This window comes from Gobius niger (assembly GCF_951799975.1).
Source record: "Gobius niger genome assembly, chromosome: 12".
NCBI lineage: Eukaryota > Metazoa > Chordata > Actinopteri > Gobiiformes > Gobiidae > Gobius > Gobius niger.
The window spans coordinates 9,374,932-9,398,233 of NC_136863.1; the positions used below are offsets into that span (position 1 = coordinate 9,374,932).

Below are 23,302 nucleotides of genomic sequence, written 5' to 3' on the forward strand. Positions count from 1 at the left end.
GGATGAATACATACTTGTACCGCAGTGACCACCACAGATTACTGTACAGTCAAAGCTACAAGCACTATTGACTTGCTTCAGAGCAACTCGCTGTTAGAAATTCAACAGAAAATCACCATTGTGAAGATAACAGGGGAAGACAGTGGCGTTGAGTGTTTCCACTTTGTTGTGATACTCAAAGCAGATATGCGAGTGTGACAGGAAGGACAACCATTATAAAAATATTCTCAAAAAAGTCCAGAATGTCATGGAACAACTGAAAGTCTGTGTTCAAAGAAAGAAATCCCCCAGAATGTATAAAAGGTCACACTGGACAAGTGAGATGAAACTCTAAAAAATTAATTTCCTCCCACAGAGGCAGAGAAAATTATGAAAAGCAAGTGAATCAATCACAGGCGGAACAGGACACCAGATAAAAATCTACAAAAGAGCTTTTATTACTCGATTATGTACAGTATTCACAAGCTGAAGCGCCAGCCTTCAGTAAGTCAGGGTACTTTCACTCCACATAAAAAGAATTTAAAAAAACAAAAAAAACAAAAGAACGTCCTGACAATACTGTCTTCTTAGTGCCTCAATGAGTATTTCTGTACAACCATTTAGCCTTGAATGGGCAAAGGGCTACAGTCCAGTCAGTCTCTGCCCATCACAGTCAGGCCCAAACATTCTGAGGAGTCCAGTGTTTGACTGCAGTGCACAGCAGCAGCTCAGTAGATCACTTCATACACAGTGGCCTTCTTGTCTCCGGATCCTGTCACAATGTACTTGTCATCGGTGGAGATGTCACAGCTTAGCACAGAGGAGGACTCTTTGGACTGTGAGAGAGACAGAGAGAAACACGCATTAGACTGATTCATTCCAGTCCCATATGGGTACCATTTTATTTACTTATTTATGGCGACAGTGCACAACAATGAACATCTTTAACAGTTGCAGATGTTTATTAAAGGCGCGGTATGCCAATCCGACTTTTTAGAACTTTTTATCATGTTACTATGTTGTTCTCTCATCAAAAACATACCTGAATTTGGGTTTAGCATGACTAGCACATGTTTGAGTAATCTTTGGATCTCCACCAGGAGCTAGTTTCAGCATCAGTTCCCAAAAAGCTCCTCCTGAGGTCCTACATATCCAGGAAAAGCTTTCCTCACTTCTCAATCTCTTGCTAAGCTTATTTCTTGTCATACGCAGATTCACTACAGCAACTTGCGCAGAGAAGTGTTTTGTTTTAGTCTTTATCGAAACAGCTCCACTGCGATGGGGAGCAAGAGGAAAAGGGAGTGGGAGGGGCTCATTGTATCTATTTGGTTTCAGCTGTTTTAGATCAATGTTGCATTTTCTAACGAACAAAGTGTTATTATTATAGACATTATCACAGAGTACCTGGAAAAGGCATATTACCCTCTCTTTATATACATATAATTGTCCACTGCAATGACTCAGTGCTATCCACAGTTCTGCTGAAGGTTCTGTCAGGTCAAAGCCTTTTGAGTTTCACTTTTCACTGACGCAGCCACAGCGCAGCACACACTCTGCGTCAGACAGTGCTATTGATCCACACGTACCTGGAATATGCTGGCGCCGTATGGAGTCCTCCAAGCATTTAACAGATTGTCCTTCCCTGTGCTCACGAACCATTTACCTACAGAACAAACAAGACGCACCAGAGAATGAGTGATATTCTAATGATATTCTTGTTCAATGCTAAGAAGAGCAATTTCAAAACTAAGCAGTTCAGAGCTGTTCTAGCATTGAGTTAGCCTGGCATCCAGACTAATCTCCGATGTTTATTAATTAATAAACAGGAGACTAGTCTGGCGACCCTGTCGTAGAAAAGCTACTGCTTGAGGCGGGACTAATGTGGGACAACCGAAGCTTAGAGCAGCCAATGAGAACATAGCGGATGTGACGACAGAAACGGCGACAAGAAAGTTGAGTGGTCATTCGGACATTAACAATGGCGCTCCTGCCACACGGAGTTCAGTAAATGACTTCTGTCGTTTATGTCAGAAAAACTTAAGAATACAAGCATACCGGAGCATTACGTGAAGTGGTTACTTGTGTTGAAAAACTACAAAACAAAGGCGCAACAATGTGACGCCCGTTCAGAGAGCTGCTCTGATTGGTCGGTAGGCTCCATATCGCTGCGTCACTTCCTTTGAAAGCGCGCAATGGAGTGTTGCCAGACCCTCTTCTGTAAAGAAGCGGAGTCTGGTTGGCGAGACTAGCATTGAGTAGCTCGTGCTCAAGGACCAGTGCAGAAATGTATCCATCTTTTTTATATATAAATAAATAAATCAGGGTTATACACATTATTTGATATGCATTTGTTTTAGATAATTCAACTTTTTAAGAACTGTTATTTTTATGGAATAACAAAACATATGCCTATACACTATCACACTATCAGGTGCTACATTATTGCTCTTAAATTTTAACACAAATTTATACATGTTTTTCTCATTAGGTATAAGGAAAGGAACAACATTTAACACAGGCCTCTGACAAAGCTAGTAGCACATTAACACTGTCGAGTGTCCATCAACTGCAGGATTGATCCTAAACAAACGCAATGAACAAATCGCAAGGGCTGCATTTCAACCGGTGAAAGGCCATGCCGCCTTTGCTATGCCCGATCCTGGAAGCTAATCTTGGAAGCTAAGCAGGTAACGGCCTGGTCGGTACTTGGATGGGAGACCGTTTGGTAACACCAGGAAGCCTGGGGTGAATGTGGTGTATGAGTGAGTGGTTGGTGATGGTTGGAGGGGCTGATGGCACTGACTGGTTACCTCGCTTCCGTCCGTCTACCCCAGGGTAGCTGTGGCTACAACAGTATCTTACCACCACTATTATTGTTATTACAAAGTTTTTGGTCAGCTCCCCATAGACTTCCTTTTGGATTTCAGCCAAATACTTTTGCACCACTATATATGTGGACAACAAAATATGTCTCCAGGGGGGTCCTACTATGTATAAAACCTGCAAACTCTGCTCTGAACTACATGGGATTCTTGATACTCTTTGGTTAAAATGACATAGTTAAAATGTGCACTCTGACCTGAATCTTGATAATTATTCAATCACAATCACAACACCAACAACAAATTCGTACCACAATAGGCGAACTTGAGGGACAGTACGCAGCTCTCGTGCAGGTGCAGCTGGTACTTATCGGGCTTGGAGTGATGCAGCACCTCCACGTTACTGCTCTCCATCCCCACCGCCAGCCACTCCCCAGTCGGACAGTAACCCAGGGAGAAGATCTGGGCGCGAGAAGAGCAAGAGTTAGCTGAAGTGGTGCTGATAACTATGACACCAGGGACACAATCCAGTGAGTTGCGAGCGGCACCTGTGACGTGAAGTCGTGCTGCTGCAGTTGCCGGCCCTCACGAAGGTCCCACGAGCGCACAGTGTTGTCCAGACCCCCAGTCCACAGCTTGGTCCCGTCATGGGAGATGTCTATGCAGCTGGCGCCGTCCGTGTGACCCTGGAACTGCCTGGAGAGACAACAAAAAAGGCTAGCACTTACTAAACTGGTCCTGTAGGTTTTTGTTGGTAGTCTTAATGAAATTTTTGGGAAAGGGGGACAAAATAGACAAGCAAGCAGTTGGTCTAAACATATTTCAAAAAATAAACAGATCCTTATTTTACATCTGTCCAGGGGTCAAAGCCAATTTATACTTTGATTTATGCTTATTTTAGGATCCTCCGGTCCTGGCTCCAAATGTTTTTATTGGCAACAAAAACCGGAGCAGCACAACACAAGGAGAACATGTAAACTTCTTGCTGTGTGCTAACCCCAGACACATTACACTCCACAATTCATTAGGCCTACTCCCGCTTTCCTACCTGACGAGGGTCTGGTTGTGCAGGTCCCACACTGCGATATTCCCGTCACTGCAGCAGGAGAAGCAGACTTTGGCGTCGGGGCTGATGGCTAAAGCGTAGCAGGCCGGGGCAGAGGACGTCAGCTCGGCTTTGATTCGTGGGGTCTGCGAGGCCAGGTCCCAGATGGTCAGAGTGCTGGCCTCACCTCCAACAATGAGAGTGCGCCCGTCAGGCAGCAGTTTACAGGAGCGGATGTAGTTATCCCTGTTCTGGGGCACAGAGGACACAGGCGATCAATACTCTCAGACAAGAGAAAACAATCCTGTGGTAAGGAGCACCTGCTGTCTAGGAACACGAGAGGGTTTACTTTCGGCGACATACAGTATAAATCAATGGTTCTCAACTGGGGAGTCAAGACATAAGTGGGTCGCAAGACACTTACCAGTGGACTTTGCCAAAAATGTCTGTTCATAAATTATTATAATCAATGCTTGACTGTCAGAAATACCTATATATTGACATTATACTATATCAGGAAAACTGCAAAATGGAAAAGGGAAATAAAAATTGGTTTTATGTGGGTCATTGCGTATAGATTTTTTTTTGATAATTGATGCCAGAAAAGCATTACTAATGAAAATCCATAGTAAATGTAATATTTCTTTGCGATCAGATGTTTAAAAAGAGCCTTGTAGTTGGCTCTATAGCAGGTTAAAATCAGCTAAATCCCATATAGTGAATAGGGCTAAAGCTCCGTTGGACCCAGAAGTGGAGCGATTGACATCATCACTTAACAAACGTATAATTAACTAATGGAGATTTTAAAAGGTAAAATAATCTTCACATGAAAACACTTGGATACCATAGTGAGTTAGATGTATTTACCAGCTTTTTTATACTGCTTTTACTTAATGTTAGTCGATGGAAAGTGTACGCTAACAGCTACAAACATGGCATATCTCCATGGTAACACATTTTCATGAATCAGAATCAATGCAGATGGACATTTCTGTCAAACATAAAGCATTTTTTTGCAGACTAGAAACATGGCTTTAATCTCACATATTCCCGCCTATACTTTTGATCTTAATTTCATGGGATAACAGTATTTTTTACATTGCCGATCAGCATTGAATTACCACACACAGTATCTCCTTGTGTCAAACATGTGATAGTTACCAGGCAGTCTAGCTGGGACACGGGGCTCTTGCTGCCTGGCTGGCTGATGTCCCATATTTTGACGCAGCCCTTGCCCCCAGTGTAGACGTGCCGGGTGGGATTGCTTATTGTGACGGCGCAGACCACTTCTCCGTGACTGAGCGTGTTGATCTGACGTGCGTGACGTGGGATGCCTGGACCAATCAGGGCATCGGGTGGGAAGGGCACGGGCTGCATCTGACCGTCCGCACTCACATGGAACGAGTATGCCCTGCAGAGCAACAGGGGGAAATGACAAGGCAAAGCAAGGCAAGTTTATATGTTGAGCACAACAGGTATGCAAAGTAACTCAAAGTGCATTACAGAACAGGAAAGTATGACAGCTGAAGCAAAATGGACTGAACTGTCATAGACCATCCTTTCATAATATATTTGAAGAACTTAAAAGCTCCTTCAGTGAGCAAATGGTGATGTTTTCTATTGTGTCTTAAAAGCTTTTTCTCTGCATCTATTTCTGTATCTTTTTCTCTGTATCTACGTATATATCTGTCAACAAGCATAGCAGTCGACCCCGTGGGTAGATTTGAGCACCCACCCAGATCTTTGGGCACCCAGGTGAATTTGCCCTGATCACGAAATAATTCAATAGATATAACTTAGTAGTCGGCTGTAGGGCTGGGTACTGTTAAACAATATCAGTATAGCAAATGAAAAAAGTTTAGGTACTGGTATCGAAAAGACAAAAGTATCGAAAGGAACCACAAGTTCTGATGGTCCAGGGAAGCACTGAAGGATGTTACTTGGTTATTTCAGCTCAAATAAATAATACAAATGTTAAATGGAACAAATTATCATAATTATGTTTTCTGGTTCTATATGACAAATATTTTATCATAGGTATTGGGAAAAGTATAGTTCCAGTATCTGCATTTTAAACCAAGTATAGTTAAAGTATAGTTACAATACCCAGCCCTATAGGTGAGAACAAGCCTGACAGCTGTCTATTTTTTTGGGTTGCTTGGTTGTGTGACTAAGGAAAACATAAATCAGCGCCGATGTCTATAGGTGTCTTTCAATGAGAGCAGAACAGCATGGGTTACATGAGATCCAGCTGGAAAGAAAATGGTGAATGGTAAAACATATTTTACAAGCTATTAGGAACTTTAAATCAGACTTACGGTTTTCCTCCAGACATGGAGGTGAGGCTCGCTGGAAGTCCGGGGGCTCTCATGTGAGAGTGAGGATCAAAAGCCTAAAACATAAGGAGCATGTGATCACCTCCATAAGTCCATAAGTTCAGCCCAGTGCATTCACAGATACATTTCCATGTTTACCATTGGAGAGCGCCCATAGGCCACTGCTGCAGCGCTCATCTGAGGGGAGATGTGCAGACCGGCGTACACTCCAGGACTGGTCAGACCTCCGTTCATCTCATGATGACCCATCATGGCAAACGGGCTGGGGTAGGTCAGAGGGGTCCGCAAAGCTGGAGCTGCTTGATGTAAAGACGTGAAACATTTATTTTTATTCAGCATTTATTTATATTTATCTATTAGTCAGAAACAAATAGGAATACTACAATATGCATCAATCGAAATCTCATTTCTCATGTATTTCATTCAATTTAATATCAATCTCATTAATTATATATTTTTTTGCACTCACAAACAGTCAACCAGGCCCCAGTTGTGTATGTGTTTTTAGAGGAATTGCTCCATAAAGTACACACCACATAATCCATTATAGGATATTAGTGCCTCCCTACTGCATATTTTACTGGAGGGGCTGGTACTCACCCAGGGCCTCCATGCCTGGTGGTTTGCCCAGGATGGGCCGGAGCCCGGGCGTGGAGCTGGTGCCAGGGGTGGGGGCGTCGTTCCGAGGGGTGGGGGTGTTGGACTTCAGGCCGGGAGTGGAAGATTTGTCATTCTGTCGAGGGAACCACAAAGCAAGCATTTTCACAATCCATCAGAAGCGCTGCACAATCTGACGTTAATCTAGTCACAGTGACAGTCCTCTCCGCCCTGAACCACTCAAACCTATTACAAACACAATAGAGATGCCACCATTATCCCCTTATGGCTTTAATCTTTGAGTGTGGCAGAGCAATCCACGACTGCTTAAATACATTCTGCTATTAGAGAGGAGCTGATCCTGATGTGGCACAATATTATCCCTGACATTTAGTCCTGCACTTACAGCACCAGCGCTCTAATCCTTCCTTACACACATCCCCTCACTCTGACCTCCTTCTGTCCCAGTGTGTGCAGTATTTACATGGCTGAGCTCCTTGGTCTTGGAGGACGGGGTGCTGCCGGAGGACGCCACTGACGCCGGGCTGGTGGGCGTGTCCTTCTTTGGGGGGCGTGGCTTGTCAATGCCGTTCTCAGGCGGCGAGTGGGCGGGGCTCGCTCGAGGAGTGGCTGCGTCCTGGAGGTAAAGGGGGTTTCGTCAAAGATAATGTTTGTAGGATTTGCTTTAAGTCGGATACACACAGAAGCTTATCAATACTGTATTCCTGGATTCAAGGACTAAAAAATATCTTTAACTTCCAGTGACTCAGTTTGAAAGAGCCTCATATAATTGAAATTCACTGCCGAAGGAACAAGTCTAGTGCTTTTTCCATGAGAGACGCTCCATGAAGCAGTGAATATGAAAATATACTAAATATGTTTGAATACAATAATATTAAGTATATAGATTTACATTATTATTTTTTTACTAGAACTAAATGACGATTTTGTCAAAAGACTAAATCTACATTAAAAATATGTTGTCAAAATTAACACCGACAAGCCCTAATTAGGGCTTGATTGAGGACAGATGCTGGGATTGTGGAAAGAGAGCCCAAGCTGGTTTTAACCAGAGGAACTGGCAACCCTGCGTGTGGGTCTCACTCTGCTAAAAATCAATCAACATTCCAATTGTTATCAGTAAAATTTGAACATGCCTTTGTATCTGGAAACACAGTGAGGTCATGTTTATCAAATATTTACAGCGCGTATCCTGCCTTTAAAGGGGGGCATATATAAAAGTAAGTGGTAATCACCTGAGCCGCCCCAGAGCTGAACAAACACGTTTGTTAAGGGCTTATGTCGTCTTTAATGCATTACTTCGTATTGTGTTGCAGAGCTCACCTCATTTGACACATCGACAACCAGATCATCGCTCTTCTCTCCGTCACTGTCCTGGAAACAGATGAACAATAGTCAGAGTCTGTCCTCAGAACAAAGGCCACACTTCAGTCGATGGAGTGGCTCCTTACGTATCTGCTCATGCCGTCCTTCTCCTCCACCTTGCGTTTCTTTGAGGCCAGGCTGTAATCGGAGGAGCTGCGGTGCTTCTCGGTGGCAGTGCGCAAACTGTCTGAGGGGGATATGGAATTGTTCTGCAAAGACAGAGCAAGGGTGTTTGCAGAAGCTGAAATCAATCAAGGAAGACTTACACTCTCTTTCCTACTGCCTATCACCGGTCAGAATTAAGAGTTAAATGTAAGTATATAAGTATGTATACAAGTTTAGGGGTTACTTTAATTTTGGGACCATGTGAGGCCTCCCAAGGGGTCAAGCTCCCCACAGTGAAGACCCCTGCTCTAAAACAAATCACCTCTCAAGACATTCATACAAACACTCAACCCTTCTGTGCCCCTTCTCCACTGCAGCAGCAAAATCATCAGCCTCCTCTGTCATTCATTCTTGATCCCTTTCATGATACCACAACACCAGTTTCTAAGGCACTGAGAGAGATATTTCCAAGTAAAGTCATCATTCTTCATTAAAACACACAATGAAGTAATCGAACATCTCCCTTTTTCCGCATACCGAGGAGTTCAAAGATGCTCTGTGAGACTCATTTACCAGAGTCACCAACGTGCGATCAGATGACCCGAGACAACAACGCGGTAACAACAGCCTTTAAACGCCTCGAGCTCCATTTCCTCAGACATGACTGCACCCATTCAGCGTCCTGTCTGAGAAACACGATCCCCCCACCCGAGCGAGGCCAGCCAGATCACAGTCACCCGAGGAAGCACAAACAAACATGGGTCCCTTTGACATCTTAAATATTCAGTACATGGCGAGGAGGGAAAAGAATGGATTAGCGAGACGGAATACCACACGTTCAACAGGATTAGTGTTAGGCTAGAAAGTGCAAAAACAGGTTCTAAAACGTGGCTGCTATCTATCAAGGAAGATACTTAGATAGGGAGGAACTAACGTCAAAGCTTTATTTGGTTTAACAAATTAATGGCAGTAACACATTCTCTTTCTCTTTCTTCATGTCAGTGAAAATATCAGTGTGGTTCACCCATTTTAGCCAATGCATTTGGGGCTTGGTCAGGTTTGTGGGACATAAAGATGGGCTTAGTCTGCCCACCAATGACTTTAATCTACACTTTGCAACAATCCGGGTTGTATGTTGCTGCATGAATGAATGAATGAATGAATGAATGAATGAATGAATGAATGAATGAATGAATGAATAGTTGTATTATTGTGTCTTGCATACTGTATGCCGAGCTCTCATGGGGTTGCCAGTTGCCAGAAAGTAGGCACAATTTACAATACTCAAACTTATTTAAATAAACAAATTGCCACATTTTCCAGGCTTTGAAAACACACGTAGCCAATTTAAACACATTGCACTTAAGCAATAATTCATCGTTGTCACTGATCTAGAACATTTCATGCTAATTAACAAATATTGAATCAAACAACACACTCCAAAGATCGTCATACAGAGGGCAATACAAAATGGGTTTGATTTTCAACCTAACTCAGACAGTCCATAGAGTCTGTCCTCTTCTGGAGTTTGAGTAAACCTTCCAGTTTCTAAAGGCCAAGGGAAGGATTCTGCAGCTGAGCTATTACAGACCTTTGGTTCATTGTCAAATTTGCTTTTATGTAAAACCCTGTTTCAAATAGATCCACATTTGTATATATGCACGTCCTTAACTTGGGCTTAGCCATGATCCCATTCAACCATTTATCTTAACAATAATTTCATTAACACTACAGGACACATTATTATGGAATGCATACAGGAGCTGTACATCAGCAGAGACAGCCTGGAGCTCTGCAGCCCAGAGGGACTTTACTACTACAAGTGCAACTAAACTGTTAAACAACTAAAAAGCAGTGATGCCAAAATGCTTGTATAATGCTCAGTTAGACACCGACTAATGCAATTGGTTATTAAAACAAAGCACTTGGAAGAGGATCTGATGTTTTGAAACCTCATGTTTGGCTACCTTTAGTCAACCGTGGAGATGAGCTTGTGATGAGCTTTGCTGTTCCGCTCCCAGCAAAGCTGTGAGTCAGGGACGTCTGGGATATTTTTCATCGTTAAAGACAGACGTAATAAAAGAAAAGCTTGTATTTGATTCTATTTGTTGGCTAAAATGTATGCAGTAGGGCTTTAAGCAACTGCATAAGCGTGTAGGTGCATACAAAGTTGTAGAAATCTCTTGTAAATGTATCTTTGGTGTGTACTCACTGTGCTTTCTGTGCAGCAGACATCAGAGCATCCACCAAGGTGAGGAAGAAGCCAAGTGGAACAGAGAGAAAAACAGTCAGTTTGTGGAGATCAGGGGATTTTACTGTAACACAAACTCTACTAGCACTGTGCATTTACATGTGTTTCCCTGCTTGGCTTTTATTCACCAGTGGAAATTTTATTTCCTTTGAACTAGGAGTGAACAATCTAATACTTTGAAAACAACAAAATATCCTGTCTCCATGGAATCATGTTATGTTTGAAAGCTGCTAACCATCTTCGAAAACCATCCTCTAAAATGCATGTGATGCTGTAATATTTTGGCAATTTATCCATCAAATGTTAACACTTGGACATGTTTAAATGTGTCCACAGTGAACTGAAACTGATCTAGTAACATAAAAACACAACTTCAAAAGCAATTGCAATACTATGAACAGTTGTTGGGTCACTATGCTGTTGTCATGTCGCGATGCCCACCTCTGTGCTCCAGGTCATGGTGGTTCTTCTCATCCTTCACAGGGAGGTGGGCCTGACTGCCCAGAGCCCCCAGTGCCAGCAGCCCCGGGGCAGAGGCAGCGCCGGGGGGCAGACCAGGGGGCGGCAGGCCGGATGGGTGGGCAGACAATGGGACTGGGGGGCCATGAGCGGCGTGAGACAGGTGCTGCTGCTGGACACCAAACAGACAGACATCCACAGTGAGACAGCACCAGACAGGAACTGCACGCTATACATTATGCTCTATGATTAGCATATCCACAGAACTAACTACAAAAACAAAGTATATTTCATAATAATACAGTTTGTGAGCATCTATCTCCATCCTCCTGCTTTGGTCAACTTGCTCTACTGTGCGCATTATGCCCCAAAAGAAAAGGGGCATTACAGAAAAATACAAGACTATTAAGACAATTTCCAAGGACACAAGCTTATTTGATATTCAGCATCAGTATTTGAGACGACCGAGATGGAGCTAAAAAGCGTGCAGCGTGAAGGCACAGTGTAAGCAGGGTCAAATAAAGCTGAGACTTCTATGAACTCATCAGGAGTTTCTTTTCATCTACGAGACACTGAATAATTTATGAGTCACTGCCTTCTGTGGCGTCAGGGACCACTTAAAGCCAACACTGAAGTTCACAAGGAGTCAGCACTTCAGTCCAGCAGCTTAAAGAGACATTTTATCCCAAAACGGGCCAGAGTCAGAGACGTCCTGCCAATGTTGATTTGCTGCTTTGACCAGCCAGCCACACTTTACATACTCACTAATATGATAATCAACAAATGGTTTTAAAACAAATTAGATAATAATGTTTTTATCCATTATAATGTTTTGGGGTTTATTCAAGTGAAGGCTTGGCAAAAAACATCCAAACGTGAGAAAATTGCTCTCATTATTATTTGGCCATTCTACATAGTTCACATTGCATCTTTAATCTGGGCTTGGAGGCGGCACTAAATATTTGAAAGGTCTTTAGTCCCACGCCAGGGAATTAAACACCTGACCATTAGCATCAGATGAGGGAACACTTCACTAATGAGGAGAAAAAATAACTGGGACAACTGCACTGTTGCAGTGTGCACTGACAGGGAGCGGCAGCTCTGACCTGCCCCAGGGCTGACTTAAGGTCAAATGTGTGAACTAGAGATCGTGTGCTGCTGCCATGGGTTCATATGGACACCAGAGGCTTCAAATGCATCTTATTATTGGCCTTAAATCAAGAGCCAGCTCCAGACTCACAATACTTGTTATTGCACACAGCTGCACACACTTGCTGTTTGCTGTTAAAAAATGCATGCAAACATAGGCGTTCCCAATCCCACAGATCCTCTGAGCATAAACAATAACCATGTATTCATAAAAAATACAACTGTAACATCTCTGCCTCTTTGAACAGCAGTGCAGTGTGCTGTGTGTGCAGTCCTAAAGAGACAGACTCTCTCTCTCTTAACCAGCCTGAAGTGGAGCTGCTGTACTCCCTCAGCTCAGTCTGCAGTGAGCGATGAGGCGCCTCGTTAAGACCTTAGCCAATTAAAGGCTTCCCGGCTGCGCAGGGATCTGAAGAGCTCTCAGCTCGCATTTATAAACACAACAAGGCAGTGAAGATGCCACTGAGACCAGGGCCCAATAACACGACTGCTTTGAGTGCTGCTTAGGTCCATGACAATGAGGATTAATGCAGATATGATAACACAAAACACAAGTAAATAAAACATAAACAACAGTTAACATTCACAAAATTATAAGTGCAACTCTGGACTGGCCAAGGTCAAATAGAAAATGAAGGGGTATACACACGGTGAGAGGCAGATTGGGAAGTCCACGTACCCCGATGATAGCATTGAGCTCAGTCATAGTCACCTGCTTAGCCCGCTCCACGGCCTGAGCCACCTGCTGCTGGTGCTGCACACAAGAACCAGGGATTACAACAGTGGCACTTTACGCTGGTCCACTCAAATTATGACAAGACCTTATATAGTGTTTAACCAATCACATAACCACCATTCAGCTTGGTCATTAACGCCGCTCAAACACTCACCTCTTGTGACAGGAAAGGCATAATTTGTGCCAGAATCGCATTGAGTCTCTTGGCAATCTCCGTCTGAAAGAGCAAAGATGGCACAGTGAGTACACACTGCGATTCCATTACTGTAAGTTGTTGTTAACCATTGAGTAATTAAACTGCAGCACTTAGTGGCGATTGGGTCCTCGTGTAAGTATAGTCAATATCGCACTAAAGGGCATGACATTTGAAATATTTGAATCATGTCTGAATGGAAAAAATATCTCATAGCTGTTTCACTGACAAGTATTGTGATTCCAGATAGATTAGAACATTGAAATAATCTCTCCATAAGGACTTAATGTGCATAGAAATTGCTGCTAATGCTGTAGTTTAGAGACCTTTACCAACATGTTTGTAGTATTAGCAGTTCCTATTTCAAGTGTTATTGCTCCAAAGACTGCTTAAAATGTCCAGTAAGAAAGGAATCTTGGATAAGGAGGGTCTCAGGACAGGGGGGGCCCGGGGACAATTAACCATCTGCTGCTTCATTGTTGGCATTGGACATTTTGATATTACATTCGCTTGTGTTTTTCACCATTAATCTGTTTGATCAAACTGGCAATATTTGTGTTACTATATTGCGCTTCATAAAAACGAATTGATTGATTCATGTGTTGTCGTTTGTAGGGGACGTTACATGATAAACGTTGTACAATTGCAGCCCTTGATTTCTTAATTGAGACCCTTAAAATTGTGACTTTGATTGCGATTCATCATGCATGCAGCCCTAATTTGAATTCGTTCCAGAACTCAGCAGTGCAGAGAGAGCCTTTTTCGCCCAGACATGAGCAGAAAACACATCTGCAACACAGTAGCCCCGACGCAAAAACCACAACCGCACCCAGGAAGTCCGCACCAACCGCTCGCCGTTGCTTACATTTACAGTCTGAACCGCTGCTGGCCTAAGCAAGAATTAGCTACTAACAAGCTTACATATTTGATCAATACCGTCCTCCACATTGGCCTGGCGCCTTTCTACTGAGTAAGTGCACTATCCATCTATCCACCGAATGCTCTCCCTTTTTCTCCCTGCTGCTCTGCCCACTGCCATGGCAACCGCCGCCCCTTTTTCTGCTGGAGCTGAAATCATTACACAAATAGCACCTCTGTTTGACCGCAGCGGGCGTTAAAATCATATTAGACGCTTAGAGGCAGGTCATTAAATCGAGTTTTCAGCCGGTCGATGACGAACAGGGCGAATGAATGAAGGATAAAAGAGCAGTGTACTTGTAAGCACACTTCACAGTCAGCGCGGGGAGAGAGGAAATAACAGCGCCCAGGCTACATCATGTGTGGAATTTATGAGGCGCAGTTCAACCCAGGGCCACAGCGAACACAAACTTCACAGGGATTTTCTCGCATTTTTCATTTGAAGGTGCAGACCGCCGGCTAATTTATTACAGATGGTAGTAAATTGGTGCCATGTTTTTTATGCTTTTTTTTTTTTTTTCCTCCGCGAGATGGAGTAGATCTAAGCAAAGCCAAGATGAGAGACAGGGGGGGAAAAAGTCTGCTCCCCAGACGCTCACAAAGAGCTTAAAAGCAAAATAGCCAATTGAATTATACTAACATTTATTTTGGATGGAGTCAATTGTCATCTGCGAACAGTCACAGCGAGAAAAACGAATTACTGCACTACTTTGATTAGAAATGGATTCATAAATTGCAAGTATAACCCAAGACTATGTTTGGGGAGCACATAAACTGAATAAAGCGTTTTATAGTTGTACTTCAAGTTACACATACACTATATGGCGAAAACATGTCAATTCTTATACATGGCATAAGCTTTAGATTGTTTTAAAGGCCCTGTACCTTATGTATTCCACTTTCAGACCAAAAAATGGAGCTACAGTGGGAGGAGAAAGTGAGCACACCGTTTGGAATTTCTTACATTTCTGCCTAAATTGGTCACAAAATGTGGTCTGATGTTTTGCAGAAAAAACTGAGACATTCACAACAGTGAGGAAAGAGTAAGTAAACCCTTGGATTTTGGCAGCAATAACTTCATCCAGACATTTCCTGTAGTTGCAGATTAGATGTGGAACACAATCAGTTCAGCGAGATTCCCGGGTTCACTTACTTATTCCATGCTGTCCTGTGAATGTTTACATGTTATGGCCAATAAAAATATGATATAATGTAAATGTTTGGGTGGTATTAGTTTAAGCAGACACTGTTTACTTATTCTTGTGATTTTAATAAAGATCAGACCATATTTTATGAGCAATTTAGGCAGAAACGTAAGAAATTTCAAACGGTGTGCTCACTTTTTCCTCCCACTGTAAATAAGTTGAAATTATTGTGTGTCATTCCTAACTTTCCTGACACAATCATAACATCCAAATTCTTCCCATGAATGAGTTTATAAACATGTTTCACAGCTGTCAAGTGGGCACAGTATTGTTTACAACATGCACCAGGGCTTTCGTTTTTTAAGCATCAGATCCACTTCCGGGACTGCGATTGATAAAAACACTGCGCACACTGCTCACCACGGGATTGCACTCTACTACAAATGAAAAGTGGAAAATCTGGTACATGACATGTCCTTCAAAAAATTAATTACAGCTTATCTGAAGTGTGCTTTCTGCATCTGAAAGCGCGCACTTCACTGTGGTTAAAAATCCGCCTGTCAATCAGAGCACAGGCTGACCAATAGGAGGAGAAACTGGCTTTCATCAGTCCCTCCACGGCTATCTAACGAGCATTGTTTTGTCCGATCCGTTTAAAAGGTGACAATGAGTTTCACAGTCAATGGGAGCCACAGATGCGACAGCTAATGTATGAAAAACCGCCGCTAGACAGGCTCGAGTGGCGATGACAGTTCTAAGCAGCGTTACAGACCAGGCAAACAACGAGCCTTGGGCAGATAGGAGCGCACTGTCACTTTAGGCGCAGCGGCCCTCGTGTACAGCTCCTTAGCCACTTCAGAGCACTCAAAGCAACGTGTCAGACTCTGCCTTTTGCTTTCCACACAGTGTACGGGTGATTTCAGCTGCTGGCTCCGGATGTGTCTAAAGTAACACTGCAATTAGGCCTGCACCATATGAGGAAAGACCCTGATACTCGGTAACAGTCTTGAATATTGCGGAATCCTTGCAATGTTTTACGAAACCATTTTAACATCGTAAATAGTAGGAAAAATTGAAAAACATGACTTGATGAACTTCCAAATCAGGACTAAAACAAGGCCAAACTTAAACTAAACCATTATTCAAACTTAACTTTTGCACAAGTACCATCAGGAGTAAATCAGCTCTAAACCAGATATGAAAAGGTTCTAAAATGGACCTGAATTTGACTAAACTTTGTCAAAAGCAGAAATAAACACTTAAACGCATTATTAAAGCATGAATGGAATAATCTCTAATCAAAATTAATGAGTCACATAAACATATTCAAAACAATGTGGCTCAAAATCCACTAATCACTCTTTAAAAAAGGACAGCAATAATAATAAATAACGCTGGTTACAGATATCATACTAACCCACTATTCACTCAATCAAAAGTAATAAACATCTTTTAGATTTGATTTCAGACACTTTCTATTCAAAGCCAGCATCAGTTTATCGAGAAGGAAACACAATACAATCTAAGGCGCTTGTACTGTTTCCAAAATAAAAAATGTCAACACAACAGCAAAAAGCTTTTGTGTAATCATAAGCAAAATATATATATATATATTTTAATTGGATCAAAAACTGAAACTATGTAAAACGATTCACCAGTTTAAAAAGAGAAACAAAGAAACGATATTTGCGAAATGTGTCAACGACGAAAGTTCACAAGCGCTAGTTTTGAATGCAGCTGTTGAAAGAAGCTGATGTTTGTTTTGTTAAGACAGACTTGTTACCGTGGGTGGGATTAAAGAAGTATTTACTTATTCCCACTCCAAATTGGATATGTACTTTCTTTTAGTGCATTGGCATAATGGATGTAGAATAATGTTTTTCAAGGTCAGAATAAATTCATTCATTCATTAAAAAAAGTCTAAAATTGCAGATGGCCACCTGAAGAAGCCCAAGTACCACCAGTGGGACAACACTTTACGTTATTTTCATTCATCAACAGGACGCTAAATGTTCCAAATAATGTGGAATTGCCACTGCTGCTACGCTGTGACATAACCTCCATAACATCTATTAATCTTGCTCTATCTTGGAGCACTGCTTTCACACAAATCTACACTGCACCTGTCTGATCCACAAGCGCCTTGAAATGTAAGTGCCTCTTGCACAGACATGAAAAGAACACAGTTTCCTACATAAAAAAAAAGCACCCTAGTGGCGTAATGACACATCTACGCGCCAACAATAATCCACTCTCTCCCTGCCTCAGCCCGTTCCCTCCTCCGTGGCCATAGTGTGGGGCCTCTCTATTTGCACACAAACACAGCGTTCAGCAGGTTAGAGCCCCTTCTGATGAATTATGCAGGCGCTCTCATCACTTGTGTTGAGGCTGGGGAGGAAAGTCAGGTGCTAAAATGGATCAGTCGATTAACCTGTTTACACTGCGCTGCGCTATGCCCCCCACCCTGGACCCCCTCTGTTTGTCCCGGGCAGAATTCGGTCCGACGTCCCGCCCCTCCCCCCACCCCCCCTTCGTCTACACTCCATTCTGCTGCGATAACCGCCTGACAGGAGCCGTCACAGCAACTGGGGCCCGACAGAGAGATGATCAGGCTCTAGCATCGTTAACGCAGCACCTGCCTCCGTCACACAGTCTCTACAGGTTGCAACATTACAGCCTTTAAACATGAGCGGGTCGAGCAAATCGTGTCTTTTTTATGTAACTTAGATACATATGCAAATACAGGTTGACATATTTACACTGATAAAGGCCAAATAATGATTTTTACGCATAAGCTTTGATTGATAAAAGACAATGAGATAGATAGATAGATAGATAGATAGATAGATAGATAGATAGATAGATAGATAGATAGATAGATAGATAGATAGATAGATAGATAGATAGATAGATAGATAGATAGATAGATAGATAGATAGATAGATAGATGGACGGAGCGGCAGATGTCACTCACGCTCAAACAAAAAGTTACTAAACACTTCGTCCTCGTGTGAAGGATCCTTCGCCTCAGACGCTTTCAGTGACGCCGCAGAAAAGGCACACGGTCACTTTAAGAGTCCGAGTCGTGTTTTAGCCGTGTTAGATAGATAGATAGATAGATAGATAGATAGATAGATAGATAGATAGATAGATAGATAGATAGATAGATAGATAGATAGATAGATAGATAGATAGATAGATAGATAGATAGATAGATAGATAGATATTGCAAAGCAACAGCAGTGACAGATGGATTTACTGTGTGAGTATTTTCAATGTAATAGATAGGCTCACATACCTGTTTATGCATCTCTATGTTCAGCCCATAGGACATCTCGTAGTACTGCAAGAAAAACAAATCCATTATCATTGCTCGTTTAAAAACCTTGTGATATTTCTGCAGCATGACTGAATTCATCATCATTACATTAGGGTTTGAAATGGCCACTGTTTATAAGCATGCAGCTCAGAAAGCTTCAGGTGACGAGAGCTGCGGTTTGTGGAAGAGGTCGACATGACGAGATTTGATTTATTGATCGCTCTCTTAAACATGAGGCTGAAATCTGATCCGCGGGGCAGAGGCAGAAAGTGCTTTACAGTCTGTCTCCGTATCTGATTAGGTCAATGTTTTATTCAGCCCATAGCGTCTTCCAACATAAACTCCTCGACAAGATGGTGTTCACAGTCTGAGCTGCAATAAGCGCGCAGCGATGGGGTTTCTGAAAGCTCGGACACCTCCAGAGCTTACCTGCCGCCTGTCAGAGCAATGTGAGGATAATACCCAGATTTTGGCTACGGCACAGAAATTCAGTTCACGGTGCGCGTATAAATACATCCACAATCATTCACATTCAAAGGAGATATATGAACTATGGAGAACTAATAGGCTTACAAGAATCACAAGCAGGATTTGTGCAAGATCCCATAGAGACTGAATATTTTGTTGTTTGTTACACTGCCTTAAAATAATATCAACTTACTTCTGGTGACTACAGTATCATTGTAAGCCATGTAAAAAAAAAACTCCCACACTCAGACCCAGACTTGGGACTCAACTTGGACTAAATAAACCAATACTTGTGAGGTTCGGAATCACAGTGACTCATAACAAGGTTCAAGCTAGGCGACTAACTTAGCTTTGGCAACACAAACCAATGAATATATGCTTCTGTTTTACGTTAATAGGCTGGCAAATGCTATCAGAATTTAAAGGAGTGACATGGCAAGGACAATAATGAGAAAACTCATCTTAAATGGGTGGACTTGGTCTTTTTTTTTTCGATGATAGAGCTCCCATGCATTCAGACTTGCACATGCAGAAACTGTACTTGTAATATTGCTTGAACATAGAAGACTAAGGGGGTCATTTATCAAGACAGGTACTAAATAGCGACTGCAAGCTGGAAAATGGCATATGGCTATTTGTGGGCATGTTGCAAAGATCATATATGTCAATGAGAGAAATGCTGCATGACTAACAAACATGAAAATAACTCTGCTGCTGATAGGGCTGTCACGACAATTATTGTATCGACTTATCGTTCAATAAATAACAGATAAACGATACATTTTCAGGCTCAGTATTTATCATCTGTACATTTATTCACATGTTTCCCCATTACATTATATTTCACGTTTATTACAGCTTGTGTGGTATTTCAGGATCTGATTATGCGCTTTTAGAACAAAGGTTTACTGTCAGTTGTATGCGTTGGAGTTGACAGTAGAGATGGGGCACTAGACAATAATATTGTTAATCGCGAAGCATTTTTTGATTATCGTGCTAAAAGATAATCGCAAAATCCATCAGACAACCAGTGCCAGAAGTGGGTACGTCTCCATGGAGATGTGACTAAAGTCAGCAGTATTTAAGATTTCAGTAGGTTCGTTCCTCATCCAAGTCCATTCTTTGATTACCCACTGCAGAAATAGCATTTTCTGTGTCGAGCTGCTCATTATGTTTTGTATTGATGGCAACAGTATAAGTTAAGTATAGTCCAAAGTGCTACACAGTGTGCCTTTAAATCTTTTATGTCTCACTCAATATGACATTGACAACAGACAATTATGAGCAAAATTTAGTCATTGTCCAATCCCCATCATTTCTGCAGTTTAAGTGATTTTATTTAAACCATAGGCAAATATCGTGATAATATCGTTAATCACAGTTATTTTGGCCAAGATAATGATGACCCCAAATATCATTATCGTCCCATCCCTTGTTGGCAGTACTTAGATTCTTCAGAGTCAATGATATCGATTATAGCAACGTCAAATTTGATATCGTGACAGGCTTAGCTGCTGATCCACTTTTGCAAATGCTACTTGTTTTGCACGTGAGCAAGCGCTTCCTCACAATTTGCACCCCCTGCATTCTTGAGAGCTGCTGCAACAAGTGACATTGTGACTCCTACCTTATCTCATGTCTTATCTCGGAAAGACTTGCACTCAAACGTGACTTGAACTAGTTTGAAGTGACTCAGACTTAGATTCAGAAACAATATGTCTCAAGCACTACAACCCTGATTGTTAGCTTGAAACATACTCTGATACGATGGCCAGATGTTCCCAGCAAGACACTTATGTATGCCTGTGAAGACTATCCAACACGTGGCGAAACAGAACCACAAATCATTGACCTCGACATATCGGGTGTCCTGTAGCATCCTGGGTATAGCTTATGGGTTCACGTTGAGAAGTTCCTTACAGTAGGAATTGGCACCTCGATCTGGTTTTGTACTTTAGATACACAGTTACATGGATTATTCAGCTACAACACTGCTATGACAATGAATCATCAACTGAGGCAGTAACCGGTCCACAATCCAACCCTTGCAACAACAACATTCTGGAGTGGTATTGTTAATTATTGTGATAGTCTTACCATGACATAGTGACGCTGCATCTCTGTCTTCTCGCTGGCCAGTTTGTCATACTCCACCTTTAGACTAAAATAGAAGACAGGTGTGAAGATCGGGTGTCTCAATCTCTTTAGCCACTAACACTTAACTGCTTGACAGCTGAGCATTGAAAGCCAACACACCCTTGTCTTTCGTCAAAGCCACAGCAGTCAACATTCGTGAGCCTAACCTTTTTGTGTTTCCAGAACCTAGTGTTGACAGTGCGGGGCTTGTTACCTGTGGTACTGGGCCTGTAGGAACTGGAACTCGTCTTTAATTCTGTCACAGGACTCGGCTACAGTGAATTTGAAGCCGGGCTGACCAGGCTGATGTGGAGCCTGGACAAGGGATGGCAAAGTGTCAGTTTGTTATGGGCATTTGTTACTGTGGTGCTCAGAGATAAACAGAGGAAATGTGGTTGTGGTTGGAATTTATGGAAATATCACAACAGTGCATATGTTCAGAGACAAAAGGCGACCACCTGTTTCATCAATCAAGCACGTGCACGCAAAGAAACAAACATCTACATTCATTCGGGACTGTGGGGCGGTGTAATGACTCTCATCACAAACCACAGACGGGAGCGCTCTGCCATGAAATACTGTGCTTGGTCTTACCGGATGTCGGCCTTGCGGATACATCTCGAAACGTAGGCTATTCTTTGTTTATGTCCTGTTTATGTCCGGGGAGAGCTCGAAGGAGAGAGTGGATGTCCTTTAATTCGTCTCCTTCTCCATAAAGACCTCTAACAAAGGCTCGTGTGTGGTCCAAAGCGGGTCCACTTGCAGCGTCCTGTGTTTACTTTACGCGGTCAGCCAGCCATTTGCAAATACACTGGGTCAGACTAGCTAGCTTTGGTACTTCCCTTGTTGCTTTTGTAGACACATTGAATCCGATGTCCATCCAAAACCACGTCTGTGTTGGCCGCAAGCGCCACGAGCGAGCCGCAGTCAAACTCCGCGTAAAGTGGAGGGAAACAGCGCACGCCCCAAAACAAGCTCTAAATAGGTTCCGTGCGTCCGAGCCATCCGTCTGTCGTTCGTGGGGGGAAAAACAACAACAATCTGAGTTCTATTTAATTATTTAAATCCGTCCAAAAAAAAAATGTGCGCCTTCTTCCTGTTCAGTGAAAATATTCGCTCTCCGGAGCAGTCGCCTATGTTCAATATTCTCAGGTAAGGAGCTCCGAGAGAAATGTGTCTGCTGTTCAGTTAATCCCAAGAAGAAGAAGAAAAAGGATCAAAAAGGGAATGCAATAGGCTACCTCGAAAATCTCTCTCCCGACTCGTAAGGCTTTAGAGTCAAAGCGTAACACGGTACTCTCCACAGTCTCGCATTTCCCCGAGTTGTCCAGCGCACCCTGGTTGCCACACACAGGCAGTAGGGCAGAACTGCCTTGAAAGCGCGTATCTGTCCAATCGGATTATAGGAAGGCATAGGACCACATCTGCCTATCGGAAAAAGAGGCCCCACGTGGGGTGCAGTGGTGTATGACATCACCGCGCGGATCCACACGCATCTGTCCGCCCCACTGCGCACAACAACAGCGGCCGGTGTTCGTGCAGATATTCAAAATATAACTGGCAGCGCTAAATCTACCACCTCATTAATGGTACTCTTTGCCACGTAAACAATGCTGATATAACCTCTTTTGGCGTGATGAATGCGAGAAGAACAAACTCCTGCTTTACCAAACAAGCTGTGATCAGAGCTCGGACAAAGGGGAAGCAGTTGCCAGTTGTGTTATGGCATTATATAAAACAACCTATGATGGCCACCGTGTAGCCCACAGGAACGCTAAGCGGGGCCCTATCCCCCCTTATCCCCCTCCCCCCTTCTGTGCAGCCAACTCATCATGGGCTGTAGTACACTGCCATAAAGGACACATTAATGATCAATCGATGGTGTGACTTAACAAGCTGACTGTGGGCTGTGGGCTGCATCTCCTTCTATGAGCGCACGGGTGAACAGTGCTGCGGGGAGAGCAGAGATGATTGCCTTTGTGTGATATGAACATCAGCCTGTCTGAGCTGCCTTGTTTTGAAGGCTCCACTCTGCCCCACGTGGGCCCCCTCTGTGCCTTTAAGGAGTCTTATCCAATCAGAGCATGGCGCGCTTCCTCCGCAGCTCCTCATTGGTCCAGCGGCCTGGAGCCTGTCATTCATGGAGCAGCGCTGTCCATCAATACCACGCGGGGTCAAGCGCTGACAAATGCCTGCTCCTCGGTCCTCTGCCTGTGAATAGAGCCTGCAATGGCTGCTTAATTAGCTTCGAATGGCTT

At 43.0% G+C, this 23,302-nt stretch overlaps 1 protein-coding gene across 2 annotated transcripts; it reads right to left on the reverse strand.

Moving 5' to 3' along the window:
• Positions 1-437: 437 nt before the first annotated feature.
• On the reverse strand, positions 438-22,489 carry tle3a (TLE family member 3, transcriptional corepressor a). 2 transcript variants are annotated; one of them, XM_079568177.1, is made up of 19 exons: positions 21,639-22,489; positions 21,259-21,359; positions 21,006-21,069; positions 18,420-18,464; positions 13,020-13,082; positions 12,779-12,883; positions 10,963-11,152; positions 8,252-8,406; positions 8,124-8,174; positions 7,264-7,416; positions 6,783-6,915; positions 6,321-6,481; positions 6,165-6,238; positions 5,008-5,257; positions 3,850-4,097; positions 3,350-3,497; positions 3,113-3,263; positions 1,566-1,642; positions 438-815 (listed from the first exon to the last, which is right to left on the reverse strand). In XM_079568177.1, exons 1-19 carry the CDS (start codon positions 21,660-21,662, stop codon positions 708-710), a joined length of 2,301 nt encoding a protein of 766 aa, XP_079424303.1. In that variant the 5' UTR covers positions 21,663-22,489; the 3' UTR covers positions 438-707. The 2 variants fall into 2 exon arrangements, with proteins under 2 accessions (XP_079424303.1, XP_079424304.1); XM_079568178.1 differs by having other exon boundaries at positions 6,321-6,478; positions 21,639-22,486.
• Between the last annotated feature and the right edge of the window lie 813 nt (positions 22,490-23,302).

What these genes read in the sequence shown, in the direction of transcription:
- tle3a (XM_079568177.1), bottom strand. Translation starts at nt 21,662, where the DNA reads ATGTATCCGCAAGGCCGACATCCG. An exon ending in CTACAGGCCCAGTACCACAG is followed by an intron (nt 21,070 to 21,258) that starts GTAACAAGCCCC and finishes CTTCTATTTTAG; the next exon opens with TCTAAAGGTGGAGTATGACA. An exon ending in TTGTCGATGTGTCAAATGAG is followed by an intron (nt 7,417 to 8,123) that starts GTGAGCTCTGCA and finishes CTTTACCTCCAG; the next exon opens with GACGCAGCCACTCCTCGAGC.